The sequence below is a fragment of the Pararge aegeria genome, chromosome 26 (genome assembly GCF_905163445.1).
Source record: "Pararge aegeria chromosome 26, ilParAegt1.1, whole genome shotgun sequence".
Lineage (NCBI taxonomy): Eukaryota > Metazoa > Arthropoda > Insecta > Lepidoptera > Nymphalidae > Pararge > Pararge aegeria.
Window position 1 is genome coordinate 4,405,264 of NC_053205.1, and position 16,736 is coordinate 4,421,999.

Below are 16,736 nucleotides of genomic sequence, written 5' to 3' on the forward strand. Positions count from 1 at the left end.
AGAGTTTGCATAGAGTTCCGACGTCGACGGTTACTAGTTAGGTACCAGGGATGCAGTAACTATAAGGAGTATCTAGTGCGTCTATGGTAGCGTCAGAAACCTGATGTTGATGATGATGAATGATAGAATATCAGTGTAGATGAACCCCTCACCGGAGCAGGTCCCGATGCACCAGGCCACGAGTGGCTTGGTCAGTTTCTTGTCCCTCATCATCTTGCACACGTGGTATTCCTCCACTCCGCCCACTTCTCCTAGAAGCACCACCATCTTCACGTTCGGGTCAGCTTCATATCTGTGGACATAAAAAATAAGAATTTAGAGTAAAATACTAAGGTTATTTTTTTTTTTTTTAATTTTAATTGAAATTTAATTATTTTTTAATTGCAATTTAATTTATTCTAATTTTTAATTCTAGATTTTAATTAATTACTGTTTTTTTTATTATTTATATACTGTGTTTAAAAGTTTTAAGTTCGATTTATTTCAAGGTAATATTTGTGTAGAATGCGTTTTACGTTACTCTCCGTCACTGAACTTCTCAACGTTAGGGGTAGTTCATTTATTAATGTAGGTAGCATATATTTAGTGGTTCTCTTGCCGTAATAATTATTCGGTATTCCTGTAAGGTTTTTTTTTTTCTTATACGTATTATTTTCACTATATTTTTATCATAGTGCCGGCTAATACGTATTATTTTCATTATATTTTTACCATTGTGAATGATAATAAACGGGGGTAAACTTCTTCAATTCCATGTTCACGCGCTTTAGCAGGTGGACAGATTCATTATATCCCCTGTCTTTTCTTTTTACAAGTACTATCTTAAAGTGAATAGGTATTTTATAATATAATGTGGTTCTAATAAATTAAAAAAAACCGACTTTATCATACGCCCAGGAACTAAAAGCAAATAATACTTGTTTCTACCGGCGATCTAATCAAATTTTAGAATAAAATAGAAAAACTTGATTGCACAACAACACAATAGGGAAAACACAATGAAAACAGTAATAGTACTTAGTGCTAGGGCGGAAAAGCGGCCTTTAAAAGTGATCTGGAAAAAAGGCAACCTGAACACAAATTGTGACCAAAATATGATAAGATAGTTTCTCTCGCGGACTTTTTTGTAGGTAATAATGAGTACTTTAATCATGTAGGACATATTTTTTATGTATCATCAATACTTTTCTCAGCGCACGCCAAATAATAAACTTTATAGGCAAAAATTTGCTACTTTGGCTTACATTATTGTTGATTTTTTAATAACCGCTCGACCGATTCCGTTAAAATTTAAATGTGACAAAGGAAAGTATGCCCTTTAATACAAAAAAAGAATTTTTCAAATCGGTTCAGGCGTCTTCGAGTAATCTGGTAACATACAAAAAGATTTCGACGAATTGAGAACCTCCTCCTTTTTGAAGTCGGTTAATAATTAATTTCATTATCACGTTTACAAAATATCAATACAACAACAAAAAGAATAGGATACAGAAAAACAAAAGTTAAAGCAATTTCACATAAATTCACACACACAATATTAAATGCACATTATACTGATATTTGCCTCTTTTTATTTATAACTGTGGGCTCCACACTAGACAACCTGTATCGTGGGGTCCAGTTCATAGATTTCCAAAATTTATTGCTCAGCCAGAAAGATAATATTTATAATTCTTTTTCCTTTAAATGTTAATGTTATGTGCAACCCTCTTGAGTACAAAAATCTTCAACAATTAATATTAGCGTAATGAGCTGCAAACATCAATGTATTTTTAATTATTAAACAGCTTAATTTTTTTTTTTTATTACGATGCCGTTTTGAAGTTTCTATAAAAAAAAAAAGATCCGTTGAGTTATTTTCTTGTAAAACCTCCTGTTTGATACGAGTTAGGCAGCCGCGGCCAATCAATTACCTCACATGTCAAATTCAAATTCAGAAATTTTTTATTCATAATGACCTATGAATAAAAAGTTCACATATATAATAAATAAATAAATATACTACGACAATACACACATCGCCACCTAGCCCCAAAGTAAGCGTAGCTTGTGTTATGGGTACTAAGATAGCTGTTGAATATTTTTATGAATATAATACATAAATACTTATAATATTCATATAAACACCCAGACACTGAAAAACATTCATGCTCATCACACAAACAATTTCCAGTTGTGGGAATCGAACCCACGGCCTTGGACTCAGAAAGCAGGGTCGCTGCAAACTGCGCCAATCGGCCGTCAATATATGAATCATTCATACATATATTATTAGCATTATTGGGAAGTGATGGTTATACATTCGATAACTTAAAACTAAATCTAGGTTGGTTCCAAACGCGCTATGGTCTAAGAGGCCAAAACAAATTTAGACGGCTTTTTTTGTTAACACCATCCCACAGTCAAATTAGAACAATTCATACTCAGGCTTTGTTATCATCAATAGTCAGTTTATACGTAAACAACTGTCTATACAGCCAGATTTACTTTCCTCACACGACGACAGATGGCGCTGTTCGACTTTACATCGCGCTAACGAAAGTCCCAGTGAAAAAGTATAATACCTCCGAGCACATATGCAACGTCGAACCCGATAAGTAGTTTTTGGTTTAAATTATATTTTTGAATGTGCTTCTTCGGGTGTACCGATAGGAAGCACTTGTTTATAATGTCGTTATCATATCGACCAATGTAAATGGGACCTGCAGTCTGTAGGTAAGTTCAAAGATCTTTTTTTTTTTTTTTAATTCCCTATAAATTAACAGTAGGCACCATATTTTTTTATTCTCAAAAAAAATCTTAAAATTTAAATGATTTAGTAAATAGTTTTTTTATAGGATGGGGGGGGGCATCCATGATACCGTTATTAACTATTAAACTAGAAACGTCTGAAGCTAAACTGAGAAAGCTTGTGTTTTAGCTTCGGTGCCTTTTCCTCCTAAGGTTTTTAATATTTTTTTTGCTTATAAATTATGCATAAAGTTCTAAATAAATATATGTATATGGAACGTGTAAATGAAAACCGAAATAATACTTCAGATGCCTTAGAGGTACATTATTTACTGTCTCTGAAACTAATCTGTGAAACCGAAACGCTAATAGATTTTGATTAAACCATTGCCATACGTTTTTACTGAAAAAAATCAGATAAAGCCCTAACATCACATGCAAAATTAAAATCAAGTGTAACGCGTAATATGCAGGTGCCGACCTTTTCTAGAAAAACACTCCTATTTTTGAACTGTCAACTGTCAAACTGGCCAATACAGCTTTTATTTACTATGATGATATTCTATTGTTGGGTGTACATTGGTGTAGATAAAGATCTTCACCCGCTAGAGAAGAGAATAGAAGAGATTAAATACGGGGAGATATAAATGATTTAATATATTATGAGACTTAATTAAAAATTTAATGATGTAAGTTTGTTGTTTCAATAAAATAAAGCAAAATCTAGCCCGGCGAAGCGGGCTGAATACGCTAGTTCCTAGAGGTGTATGTCTTTTGTATGTGTGTGTATGTGTATGGCGTACTTTGAGAATTAAATAAAACCCATCCGGGGCTATGCAAATAAATCAATTTTTGTTAGCATAAGAGTTTCCTTTTTATTCGGTATCCTCATATGATAAACTCTTTAATTATGTAGCAATGGCTCTTTTATATTTTACTTTGTTGAAAGGATAGATCTGACGGCCGAGTGGCGCAGTGGTCAGTGACCCTGCTTTCTGAGTCCAAGGCCGTGGGTTTCGATTTCCACAATTGGAAAATGTTTGTGTGATGAACATGAATGTTTTTCAGTGTCTGGGTGTTAATCTGTATATTATAAGTATTTATGTGTATTATATTCATCAGTCATCTTAGTACCAATAACACAAGCTACGCTTAAATTGGGACTAGATGGCGATGTGTGTATTGTCGTAGTATATATTCATTTATTTTATTATTTATTTACAGATGTTGCGAACTCATTTGTTTGGTAACATTAATGAGGTCCCAGGGAACGTAATATTTTTTTGATGAATGTGTTTGTTATCATTTGTAAGTTAAGCATGTTGTTTTAGTTAGTCTTAACGCCCACTTCATCTAGGCATCGCCTATATCGAATGCCTAATGATTTAGGTCTATAGAAAAAAATCGTTTCACCAACTCTTAACTATTGGTAAACAGTTGATGTTTACGCTTTACTAATTTTATTTAAGCATTGCCTTGCTCATCGTTCGTGTAAACGGGCATCACTAAAACAACATGCTAAATCGCTTAGGGGCAAGTCATTGTCGGCAGAGTAGAAGCTAGCCGCGGCCCATGCAAAATTCAGAAATTATAAAATCTCAAATTGTCTCTGTCTGGTATCGAATCCGGGACCTCAAACTTAAATTCACAGTGTTCACCGTTGCGCCAGGGAGGCAGTCAGTACACCACTGACCTCAAATATAACTGTCTACACTCCCAGATTTAGTTTCATAATATGAAAACAGATGGCGGCAGTTACTGTTGGCGGCGAACTTACATCGCGCTAACGTAATTCCCAGTAAAAAAGTATAATAGAATCGAGCACTTTAGCATGTTGAACCCCATAAGTTGTCGAAAGACAAAATTTTTTGTGTGCTAGATCAGTCTATCTGACAACAAGCACTTAAAAAAATTAATTATCTATAATTTACTGTCTTTTATATATATTTTTTTTGTTTTAAAAAATTTCATCTCCGCTTGCAGGGCTTTTGAATGACTGAACAACCAACGCCACGGTCAGGGCTTCTGTATCAGATCTTTAATCCAACAACCAACCGAAAGCTTCTGAAGATGTCTGTCGAAGGTTTTCGCGAGAAGGACCATTGACTGAAACGACGATCGGAACAATAGCGGTCGACTCAACACTCCACATGGCGGTAATCTTGTGTTAGTTATAGTAAATTACGTTATATTTCCCTTAATTATAAAAATATTGTATTTATTTGAATTTCAAAACAGTATTATAAATTTAATAAGCATGTTAAAATTTTTCGGAACCGACAAGATTTGAACCTACGCCCTCTCTTGCAATCGCGGCCTGAGCGCTTTTTCCTCCAAGTGTAGGTAAAAACACTAATAAAAAATTATAAAATTTCAAAACAGTATATAGTATCCAACACGTGTTCTATTTTTTAATATTATGAATATTTTTCATGGTTTTTTAAACTGATATTTAATAGCTAAAATTAATAAAATGATTTATGAATATTATTCACACAATAACAACACGATGATTTGTAATGAAATAGTTAGATTATTGAAATACATACAATATGAAAAGGCGGAGCTCGAATGTATGGGGATTATTGTTGAAGTGAAATAAACTTCTATTTTAAGTATTGGATAGAAGCAGGCGTTACTTTGCGGAAATCCATGATATATTCTGAAGATTAAGCTTCATTTGCTATAGTCCGCGAAAAGCAGGAAAATCTGTATGGTGCAACTTATAATTTCTTCAATCCTTATACTCCACACCAAACTGGTATTCAGCAAGGTACCCTCTACGCACGTTTCGCTCCGAAGTATAGCAAATTAAGCTTAATTTTGATAATATATCATGGATTCCGCAAAGTAACGCCTGCTTCTATCCAACAACAAACTGTCAAAAAAAGTTAAATAATTTTCTATTGATAACATTTTTAAGCAAAGAATTCGCATTTACTAAGTGTTTTTTTTATTTGGCTAATGAATCTAGAGCTTTCAAAATAAACTTTCCATTTGATAATATATATAAATATATAGATTCTGGTGGACTAGTGGACTATAAAATCGCTCGTTAACAATATGAATCCTACCACGGGTAAGAGAGATCGGTATAGAAAGTACATGTCCTTTTCCATAGCATAGGTGATATGCATACCAAATTCCAAAGCTATCTGCCCGCGGCTTAGCTCATAAACAGTTTTAAATTTTTACTTCGGGAACTTCTTAATAATCGGGATAAAAGGTAGCCTTTGGTCTTTTTCATGTCAAAGGTTACATGCATGCCAAATCTCATCCAAATCGGTTCAGCCGTTTTTGCGTGATTGAGTAACAAACATCCACACTTTCACATTTATAATATAAGTAGTAGGATAGTAGGATAAAATAACAAAACGTTTGTAAATAAAACACCAATTTGAATTTAAACAAACCCCAAAACACCGAACTTTTATAAAAAAAAAAATATAAAGGAAGTTCTTCTATAATATGATAGAATGTAAAACAAAAAAAAGCATTATTTTTCAATGTATGAATCGAGTGACATAAAAGTTGCTTGAAGGTTAGTTCTCTGTCATGACAACAGATGGCGCTGTACTATTTTCAAATCGCGCTATCGTTTGGTTCAGCTAGAAGGTATAAGTCTACAGACTTGTGTCAGCCACTTTAATACGGATTGGTAGATTTTACACATTTTTTGGATTGCTGGGGATTCTGTACTGAATTCATCGGCATATATTCAATAGGCATACCCTCGTTGCTCGTACTGGCGAAATCAAGTACGCCCAATAAAAAAAAAAGTTCCCTCAGCAATACATATTAAATGCAACCAGTAGAATAATCGCATTAATTAAAAATATTTTCATACGAAATTGAACCTTCGTACCTTCGCATTTATGGAGCATACTGCATAATCGTGTTCATAGGTCTTGCAAGTAAAAATACTTTCACATGAAATTGTCCCGTTTGCTCTTTACAAATGTGAAGCATATAATCGCATTTAACAAATTAGTTAAACGCGAAAGTATTTTTAATTTCGTAAAGTTGTTTTAATTTTGAAAAAATAAAATATAGACAACCGTTCCGTGGGAGGTTGTGAATAATGTGTATGTACTATGGTATTTATACTCGTTACTTTGTTAAATATAGTGCTGTGCTTGTGGCACTTCCGTCAAATATTTTGATACTACTTCGAGACGGCGGTGGTGTAAAAATCTGGTATAGTAAATACGCGACTCACCACCTAAGACGAAGTTCGGTATTAATAAATTGCCACTTTTTTAATACAAACTCTGTTATTCTCACACACAATACACCCCAATATTTATCCAAATACCAATTTTTATCAATATCACTTTAAAATAACATTTAATATTATGTTAGTCGGTACTATATATATATATATACATATGTCATAGAAACTGCTAGGCTTCTGTATTTTTAGTTATTTTCACAGCATTATGTCCTACGGCATTTTATTATGGGGTAATGCTGCTGATATAGATTCTATTTTCGTCCTGCAGAAAAGGGCTGTTCGTGCGATATATAAAATGGGCTCAAGAGTAATTAAGGAATAAATTTAAAGAAGGTGGGCGTAGTCAGTACATATTTGAAAATTTAATTTATGTCCATAAAAATATAAAAAAACTTAAAAAGAAAATGGACTGTAACAATATTAATATTAGAAGCAAAAATAAACTCGTTGTGCAGCTTTACTAGGCTACACAAAATTGCGAATTCATTCAAGGGCAATTGTATATTATTTTATAACAAATTACCAAATGAAATCTTTGAGATGTCTCTCAATAAGTTCAAAGCTTACAGAAAAATCCTGTTATAATATTAAGGATTACTTAAACTATAAAAGAATTGGATTTGAATTGCTCTGGCTTAGCTCTGATAACAAAAAAAAAAATTACCCGGCTAAGTTTTTTGTGGGCTCTATTTACACCAGGGCGCGTTTGGAACCCAGCTTTAGGTTTAAGTTGGCGAACGAAGTTATCACCGTCCCCTTACAATTATGTAATCTTGTATGTATGAACGCTTCATAAGTGCCTGTGATAGGCCTACATGAATAAAGAAATATTGAATTTATAACTACTTACCTAACTTACTTAGTAATTCCGTTTTCACTATGGTAAAAAAATAAAACTTTCAGTAATTTTGTACCAATAAATAGTATACGAAGACTCGTAGTCCCCAAATCCCATACTTCAAATAGCACTTTCGCATAACAGCGTACATATTCTGCTGCTTATTGGAGACGATTTAGCGCCCGCAGGACTTCTTATGGCGAACAAGTTGCTAACATATTAGTTCTCTGTAATGACAACAGATGGAGCTGTGCACTTTTATATCGCGCTATCGTTTGATTCAGCTCGAAAGTATAAGGGCCTAGACATTCGTATATCTCGTAAATCGGTTCAGTAGTTTTTTAAAGAATTTTTGAGATTGCTGTGGTTCGGAGTTTATTCTGAAAACTATAGCATTATAAATAATTCGTCGCTCAAACCTTAGGCCGCTCCAGCGATTTTCTTGTCTGGCTTTATACCAATACGAATGGCCATTACCCGCTGTGCGTATTAAAGTAATGTTTGCTCTACAATTTAGTACGGTGGCAGTTCATTAAAAATCTTATGTTGTGTTAAATAGATGCCATTCTTATTATTATACTTTTTTTCTAAAAAAAAAACCTAAGCAATACAAAATAATGCTAAACGACATACACAATAGACATCGACCGCGAATAAGAGGGTTTTTAAAACCTACCTACTATACTTTGTCTAATTTAGGATGCTACTTTTGGCAGGTACACGCCCTTTACATCTCTTTTATATTCCGGTAAAATATAATACAGATAATGTCGTACTTCATTAATGGGTACCAACCGCTTAGTGAATGCCAAGCATAACGAATCACACAGACTATCTAAAAACGGTTTTAAAATGAAATAAATCGAACAGTCAATTGACAAATTATCCAACTATATTAAGATATTGTGTAAATATTGAAGTTGTATGCAATTACATAAAAAAAGAACTTTAACATATGTAACAAATGATTTTAGTGTAAAAATAATTGGAAATTATTACACCTGAGTATTTGTCACTCGCGCAGCATGTAAAATTCATAGAATTAATAAAAAAAAAATGAAATATCAAATGTTTTGTCTCATAAATTATAATCTGACCGTACATGCAGCTATCGATTATTTTCGTAAAATTGAATAGGTACATTAACAATTATACAAAACCTCGTCGCTACTGTGAGCTGTCAAAATGTAATCCTAAATATGACAAAGACATTTTCTATTCTAAATTTCTTCTGTGCGTGTGTGTTTACTTTTTTTTTTTTAAATGTGTGTATGCAATGAAGTACTCAAACAAAGCTTAATTACCGGCATAAATTACTAGCCTGACCAACGTGACTTCATCGGTCATCTGCCTTTTATCTTTTTTTTAATCTGGCAGAAAGCATCGCGGTATTAGAGACGAACTCTGTCACAAAAAGCTCCACCTGCACTCTAGTTTTTCTAACTTTTCTTACAATGAAGAAAATCTTTTTATTACTTATAATAAAATTAGAGAAATATTTAAAGATCTCCCCAATGTATGTGCATATTTGTATAAACTCGAAAATAAACTTTACACTAAAAACAGTATTGCATGTTTTGAAACATGCAATATTGTTTTTAGTGTAAAGTTGAACTCTGAAACTACTGAACCGATTTTTACTTTTTTTTTTTTAAATGTGTGTTTTCTTGTTACTAAAGGGATGGGACAGTTTGTGTTTCAATTTGTAATTGCAATATTGTTTTATTGCAAATTATTAGTTTAGTACCCAATAATTGATGAAAATAAAAGAAAACCGCAGCAACTCGTGGCCTGCTAGTTAATTATACTTATAATTGGTATTTAAACCTTACTGTGATAAAAGGTGGTTTTTGAGACGTTTAAATAAATGAAGCTCCAATAACATCCCGAGGAACAGGGTTCCACACAAGAATATACTTCTACCGAACAAACCTTGTATAAAAACGTGTAAATGTAAACCGAAATATTACTTCACTGGCTTTAGAGGTACATTATTTACTGTCTCTGAGACTTATCTATGAAACCGAAAACCTTATAGTTTTTGAGTAAACCACTACCATAGTTTTGAACCACTGAAAGATATCAGATGAAGCCCTAACATCACATGCAACATTAAAATCATGTTTTTCGGCAAAAACATGTCATCGCTTTATTAGGTACGCGCCACGTATATTACACAGTACTATGCGCTTGTCGGTCTTTTATCTTTAATAGGGTTGTCATAAATAAAAAAATTAAATAATTCGATTTTTTTTTTTAAATTGTTTCGGTCTTTTTAATGTCATAGGTAAAAACTTGGAATGTTTTGAATTCGTTTGTACGGAAAAATAAATATGCTACTTTTGATTCCATATTTTTGCGGGGTAATTCCTTATGAAGTACACTAATGCATCCTTCAACATTATGTCGTGATTCGGTTACACGTTGTAGAATGTCGAAGACTTTGTTACCTTAGCAAGTGATCGACGAAAGTTGTGCCGGGGTAACGGTCGCCACCTATGGCCACCCCCTCGCATACACCATCGGCTTCCTTGGACAGTACATTGTTGAGTTCATTGCTCATACCACCCGAGCGGGACACGTAGGCTACACTGAAAAATAAAAAATGAAATGAATCATCAGTGGCGGTACTAGCATACAAGCCGAAAAGCCGGGCTTGCGTTACAAAAAATATCGCTCCTAAATTTTTCTCGACTATTCCGAAATGAAAATAACAAAATAATTAAAACTGAGGATATAGTTACAATGTTTTACTTTTGCTCAATAATGTATATACTCTTTGTCTCCGTTACTGCAAGCACTACGTTTGAATCTATGGCCGTAAAATAAATTTTAAAAAAAAGCACTACGTTACTTTGGCAGGTAGACTCTGTGGTAGCAACTAAAGTAAATATTGTTAAATATGAGCTCAAATTGTGTGCAAATTGTTTCTGTGGCGAAATCAAAAAATAATTGGCGATAAACAGGTACATTTTTTTTAATTTCTTAAAAAAAATACAGCTCTTTACTTCACCGAAACCTACGCCAGACTTGTGTATTTCTCATACTAAGGCCATAAAAGACATCCTAATGGATCTGTAGAACTTTGTTTGATGCTCCCATTCTATTAAATTGTTTGTTAGTGTTGCATTTTTTTTTTCTAATGAAAAGAATGGTTGGAACGCGGCTGGTTATGACATAAATTACCAGGCATCATAAAAAATAAAGAGAGCAGAACTCATAGAAACCCTAGGAGTTCTATGATTACTTTTTTAATTTTGGCAAACAGCGCATTGAAACTTCTTTATCCAACCAATTATCAATCGAAATTTCCAATCATAATTTGCATGCCGACCTTAATCGTAGTGTTTTTCAAAGATTTGTTGATATTGTTTGTCAATTAGCAGAACAAAAATGGTGACTTAGAGATCATGTCGAGTTAAATTTGTCCTTTAGGTAACTGGGCTTGCTCAAATTCAAAACCCTAGGAACGCCACTGTGTATCATCATCACCGGCGCCTACTGGTTGTCCCCAAGTCAAATACAAATTATGCTCAGAATTCTATAATATTGCGTCTGGCAAGAAACTATTATAAATTTTATTCAAAACTTGATATATTTCATTTATAGAAAACACAATTGAAGAATGAAATAACTAAACTGCATCGCGAGAGATAATAAATGATGTGAAATCATTCATTTTTGCACACTTATGAACACACGCACACACTTACGCACACTCACACTCATTCATGCTGTTGTGAATATCGTAACTGATTATTTTGTATATGTTGTAATTGTACCTATTGCTTTATATATGTAATAATCTAGATTTGGCCTTATTTTTCTTATAAGATAAACCCTTAACCAAAATAGTTTTTAACGCTGTTGGATTACTAATAAATAAATAAATAAATAAATCATGCGCGCTGACTCTGAGTATACCTTTTCATAGAACTAAGTTCTATGAGCACTCGTTTAAATTGCAAGCCATAGAGCTGTGGAATGCGCTCCCAATCGACATAAGGCAGTCTAAGTCACTTTATATATTTAAGAAAGCTGTCAAAAAAACACTATAGTTTACATTAAAGACGACTTGTAATGAGATTTACTGTTGTTAAAGTATTTATGATATGTTCAAGTATATATTAGTTTATTATTATTATTTAATATCTAATTCAAGTTTTTGTATGTAAATATTAGTATGTATTTTTAATAATATGCACAACATGCAGTATGTTATAATTTTGTTTTCCTTATCCAACCTAAGCTTGCCTGGAAGAGATGTTTTTATCTGTGTTTTTTTTTTTATTCTTATTCTGTATTTTTATTTTTGTGCAAATAAAGAATATGATGGCTGATGAATATTTTTATGAATATAATACACATAAATACTTGTAATATACAGAAAAACACCCAGATACTGAAAAAAATTCATGTTCATCACACAAGCATTTACCAGTTGTGGGAATCGTACCCACGGCTTTGGACTCAGAAAGCAGGGTTGCTGCCCACTGCGCCAGTCGGTTTATTTTACTTTCTATAATTTTTTTTTGCTTTTTTAATTTGCCTTTTTTTATGTAACAAAATGTTTGGAAGTCCTTACAAGAGATCTAGGTCCAGTGTGGGCGTTTAAGTATGTTTTGTAATAGTTACAATTTACAAAACAGATAGCCCACCTCATATGGTACGAAAACCATCACTTATAACAGTGGCATACTCCAAAGGGCAAGCAAGAAACATTTCCAAACAAGGAATATGACAATACGCACATCGTATCTAGCTCCGTTAGCTTAAGTAAGCGTAGTTTGGTGTTTGGGTACTAAGATTATTAATGAAAAATGAATAATAAGGGATAATCCCTACTAATATTATAAAGGACAGTGTAAGTTTGTTTGTTACGCTTTCACGCAAAAACTACTTAAGCGATCCTCAAGTGTTAGAAGTATAGGATACTTTTTATCCCGATATTAAGCTCGGTTCCTTTGGGAGAGGGGATGAAAGTGTTTGGCGATTTTACACCATAGCTCTGACAAATTATAACCGATTTAAATAATTATTTTTGAACTATAGAGGTTATAATATATGTTCAATTTTGCCCAAACTTTGTGTAGATCTGATGAATGTGGTTGGAGATAGAGGATAGAACTCCTCAGCGGACAGCAGCAAACCCCTCATTTAAGGCTTAGCGATGCTGAATACTTTAATTTTTTTAGAACTACAACTAAATTGAATGCAAAATCAAACGCAGACGAAGTCGCGGGCAACAGCTAGTATACATATATAGTTATAATATACTAATCGGCCGTCAAAACTAGATGTCGCTAGGCGTTACAGGGGGAATCCCGCTCACCTGCCGGGGCGGTATAGCTTGCTGTCCACGATATTGTCGATCATGCCAGCAGTGTTGCCAATCTTGAAGCATCCCGGCTTGATGCCACCCACCGTCGCAGGGCCGATAATGTTCACCTGGAATTATATATAGTAATTTTTCCTTTATTGTTGTTTACTAATAAATAAATAAATATACTACGAAAATACACACATCGTCATCTAGCCCCAAAGTTAGCGTAGTTAGTGTTATGGGTACTAACTAAGATGACTGATGAATACTTTTATGAATAACTAGCTGTGCCCTGCAACGCTTCGCTGTGGCACATTGTGATTGAATGTTTGAGAAAAATAGTTAAAAACAATCCTCGATGCATATTATATATCATGATAAAATTCCAGCTCGATCGGCGCAGAACTTTTTGAGTTTTTGAAGCGTACACAAACCAACATAACATTTTCATATATATAGATATACATACATACTTATAATGTATACAGACACTCACATTTTCCCTAATAACAGTGATGATGCAGTTTAAGATGGTAACGAGCTAACCTGCTAGGGGCACGGCAGTTTTTTTTAACCCCTGCTCGTTGTCTACGCGATATCGCACCAGAACTGTAAATCGCTTAGCGACAAGTTTTGTCGTTAGGGTGGTAACTAACCACGGCCGAAGCCTCCCACAAAACCAAAACAGAGAAAATTCCCAAATTGACCACACCCCTCAAAGCTGCGCCAGGAAGATTTTCAAAATCAATTTCAAGCGGGAGGGGACCTCCCATCCCTCCCTCTCAAACACAGAACTCACCACTGCGCCTGGAAGGTCATCTTAAAACAGCATACAGTGTGTTTTAAAGTTTTAAGTGGGTGGGTGCCTCCTATTTAAAATCACAGCACTCACCGCTACGCCAGAAAGGTTCACAGAATCAGCATACAGTGTGTTTAAAAGTTAAAGGTTGGGGCCTGCCATTGCAAACAAGTACTTACCTCTGCGCCGGGGACGTCAGCAATAACATCATAGTGTGTTTTAAAGCTTTAAGTTGGAGGGCACCTCCCAAATCGTGTATTTGTAATAGTTACAAGGGTCAAACTGTTTGTTATTGCTATGCCCTGACAGGGCCTCATGACTATGTAAAGGCATGGATGCAAAAAATAAATAAATAAATAAAACCACAGCACTCACCGCTGCGCCAGAGGTCGACAAAATCAGTGTACAGTGTGATTTAAAGTTTTAAAAAAATGTTCGCTTTTAAAAAAAGATGTGTTTTTAAAGTTTTAAGCATTTCAAACAAGTACTTACCACTGCTCTGGGGATTTCATCAAAAACAGTATAAAGTGTGAATACTGAAAATTATTATGCGGTGTGTTTTAAACTTTTAAAGTGGGAGGGGACCTCCCACTTAAAACCACAGACCGATGCGCCAGGGGGATTCGGTTAAAGTTTCTTACTCTATAGAAATTTCATGGAAAATGAAAGGATTTTTTTTTTGTTTTCGTTATAATTACAAGTGAAGTTTTAAAGAATCTGTTTAACTGTCCCGATTTGATCACCTCATGTCATCACTCTCTTTTTCTCCTTCTCCTGGGCCAATGTTCGCTTTTAAAACCTCTCGTCGGTTATACGTGCATCCATGACTTTATGACCATTTATTTATAGTTATTAAGCCAAGTGCGAATATTATTGTCTCCAACTTCAAAAACTAAGGACTTTCATACTAACTTCCAACCCCTGTTTTTCTGCTCTAGGTGGGGTAGATTTGGATAAAATATTTTCTTAACTTATATATAAGCATTAATTGAAACCAGCGTACTAAATTTCAGATTTGAAGACTGAGTAATAAAAAATGAAAATGCCTCAGAATCTATTTTGAATTAAGAATTAGCCTAATTATTTTTAACAAATAATCTTAACAAGTTGCACGCTTCGAAGGAGTCAGGTCGGTCTAATAGGTTGTGAAACACACCAACTTGCAATTTGTTCACATTTAAAGAGGCAATAAACTGTTTCCTGACAACGTAATAACGAGCACATTCCATCACCGAATGGTGCACATCATCTGTAACACCGCATGTGTCACAGTTTGGAGAAGGTGTCTTTTCCATCAGAAATCCAAATTTGCTATGTGCGAAAACAACATATTTTATTTTCAGCCGTTTGTGGAATTAATAATAAAAAAAATGACTCGCCCCTCTCGTGTCAGCCAGCTTAATGATCTTACGCGTCATATTCTCAGGAATGCCCTCCGCTATAATGACGATCGTGTTGATTTGCGGATGCTGCATCGCCTGTAACGAAAAAAAATAATTTGAATTTTAACCACAGTGCTATAAAATAATTCAAAATTCAACTATTTCAAGTAGGCCTAATATAAGCACTTTTGAAAAGTCAAGTCTGTCTGTGTGTAGTGGACTCTACCACCGGTTCGTAGTGCAGATTCTACCGAGAAGAAGCCGGCAAGAAACTCAGCAGTTGCTCTTTTCCAACATAATTTACATTTTACATTATAACATTCATTGTTCTATCTTATGAGAGATGATAGCGGAACTGGATGCTTCCAAGCAACCTTGTCATAAAGAAATTCATCAATTTGTATAGTAACCTCGCTGTAATAAATGTGTTTTAACATATTCTTTAAACTTATGCATTGGTAGGTCCAAAATTACCTTAGGAATCATATTATAAAAGCGTATACTCAATCCCACAAATGACTTCTGTACCTTTCGCAGACGATATGCAGATGTCACTAATTTATGACCATTTCTTGTAAGTTGGCTGTTTATATAAATTTTTTTGTTTATATAGACTAATATGTTGTCTTACAAATACTATATTGTTATAAATATATTGAGAGGCTATCGTAATGAATCTCTCATCCCTAGGGGCCTAGTCCCTAGTTTTAAATGTACTATATAGTTATATATATACTTATACTATGTTTATATAATTAACAAAGTACATAAATCTAGTATATCTGAGATAATATAATAGTGCTAAGTAAATCCAGTTGTCTGAATAATTTAGCAAGCAAAAATTCTCGTCAGAAACGACTGAACCGATTTACCGACGAAAACATTTGTAGCCTCTTATACTTTTTCGCTGGGACTTTCGTTAGCGCGATGTAATAGTGTAAAGCGCCATCTGTTATCGGGACAGTAAATGAGTATCTATAGGTCAGATGTATCACAGTGCATAAAATTATGTAGAAATTCATAATATCATTTCACTGTAGTTGAACCATTGTATTTACGCATCAAAAGCGCCTTCCAAGAGTCTTAATAGATATATTTTTCAGTTTGTGAGTTTGTCATACGCCTGGAAGATATCGCCATTTACGTGATGAGGCCCAACTGATTTAATCAGGTCAAAACTTCTCTTTATCAAGTATACCTTTTTATACATGGGTTTTAGTTTGGTTTAATTTAAATTTATAAGAACAACACAACATTCTCAAAACATAATATACAAATTTAATCTCCATATTTGACTTTGCAAGGAACACTAAATCGCTTAGCGCCACGAATTGTTGGGTAGGGTGGTAGTTTGCCACAGACAAAAAATAGTTATGACCAGAGAAAATTTTACATTTAAATTCCCAAATTGATCCCGTACGTGTAGCATC

General features: G+C 34.0%; 1 protein-coding gene across 2 annotated transcripts in view; it reads right to left on the reverse strand.

Annotated features, from left to right (window-relative positions):
- The window catches only part of LOC120635481 (ATP-citrate synthase), an 83,177-nt gene that overhangs the window by 9,904 nt on the left and 56,537 nt on the right, over positions 1-16,736 (reverse strand). For both annotated transcript variants that reach the window (XM_039906504.1, XM_039906505.1), the window contains exons 14-17: positions 15,304-15,402; positions 13,135-13,250; positions 10,253-10,393; positions 153-292 (exon numbers count right to left, since the gene is read on the reverse strand). In XM_039906504.1, the coding sequence (XP_039762438.1) occupies positions 153-292; positions 10,253-10,393; positions 13,135-13,250; positions 15,304-15,402 (496 nt within the window). The remainder of the gene's footprint in view (positions 1-152; positions 293-10,252; positions 10,394-13,134; positions 13,251-15,303; positions 15,403-16,736) is intronic.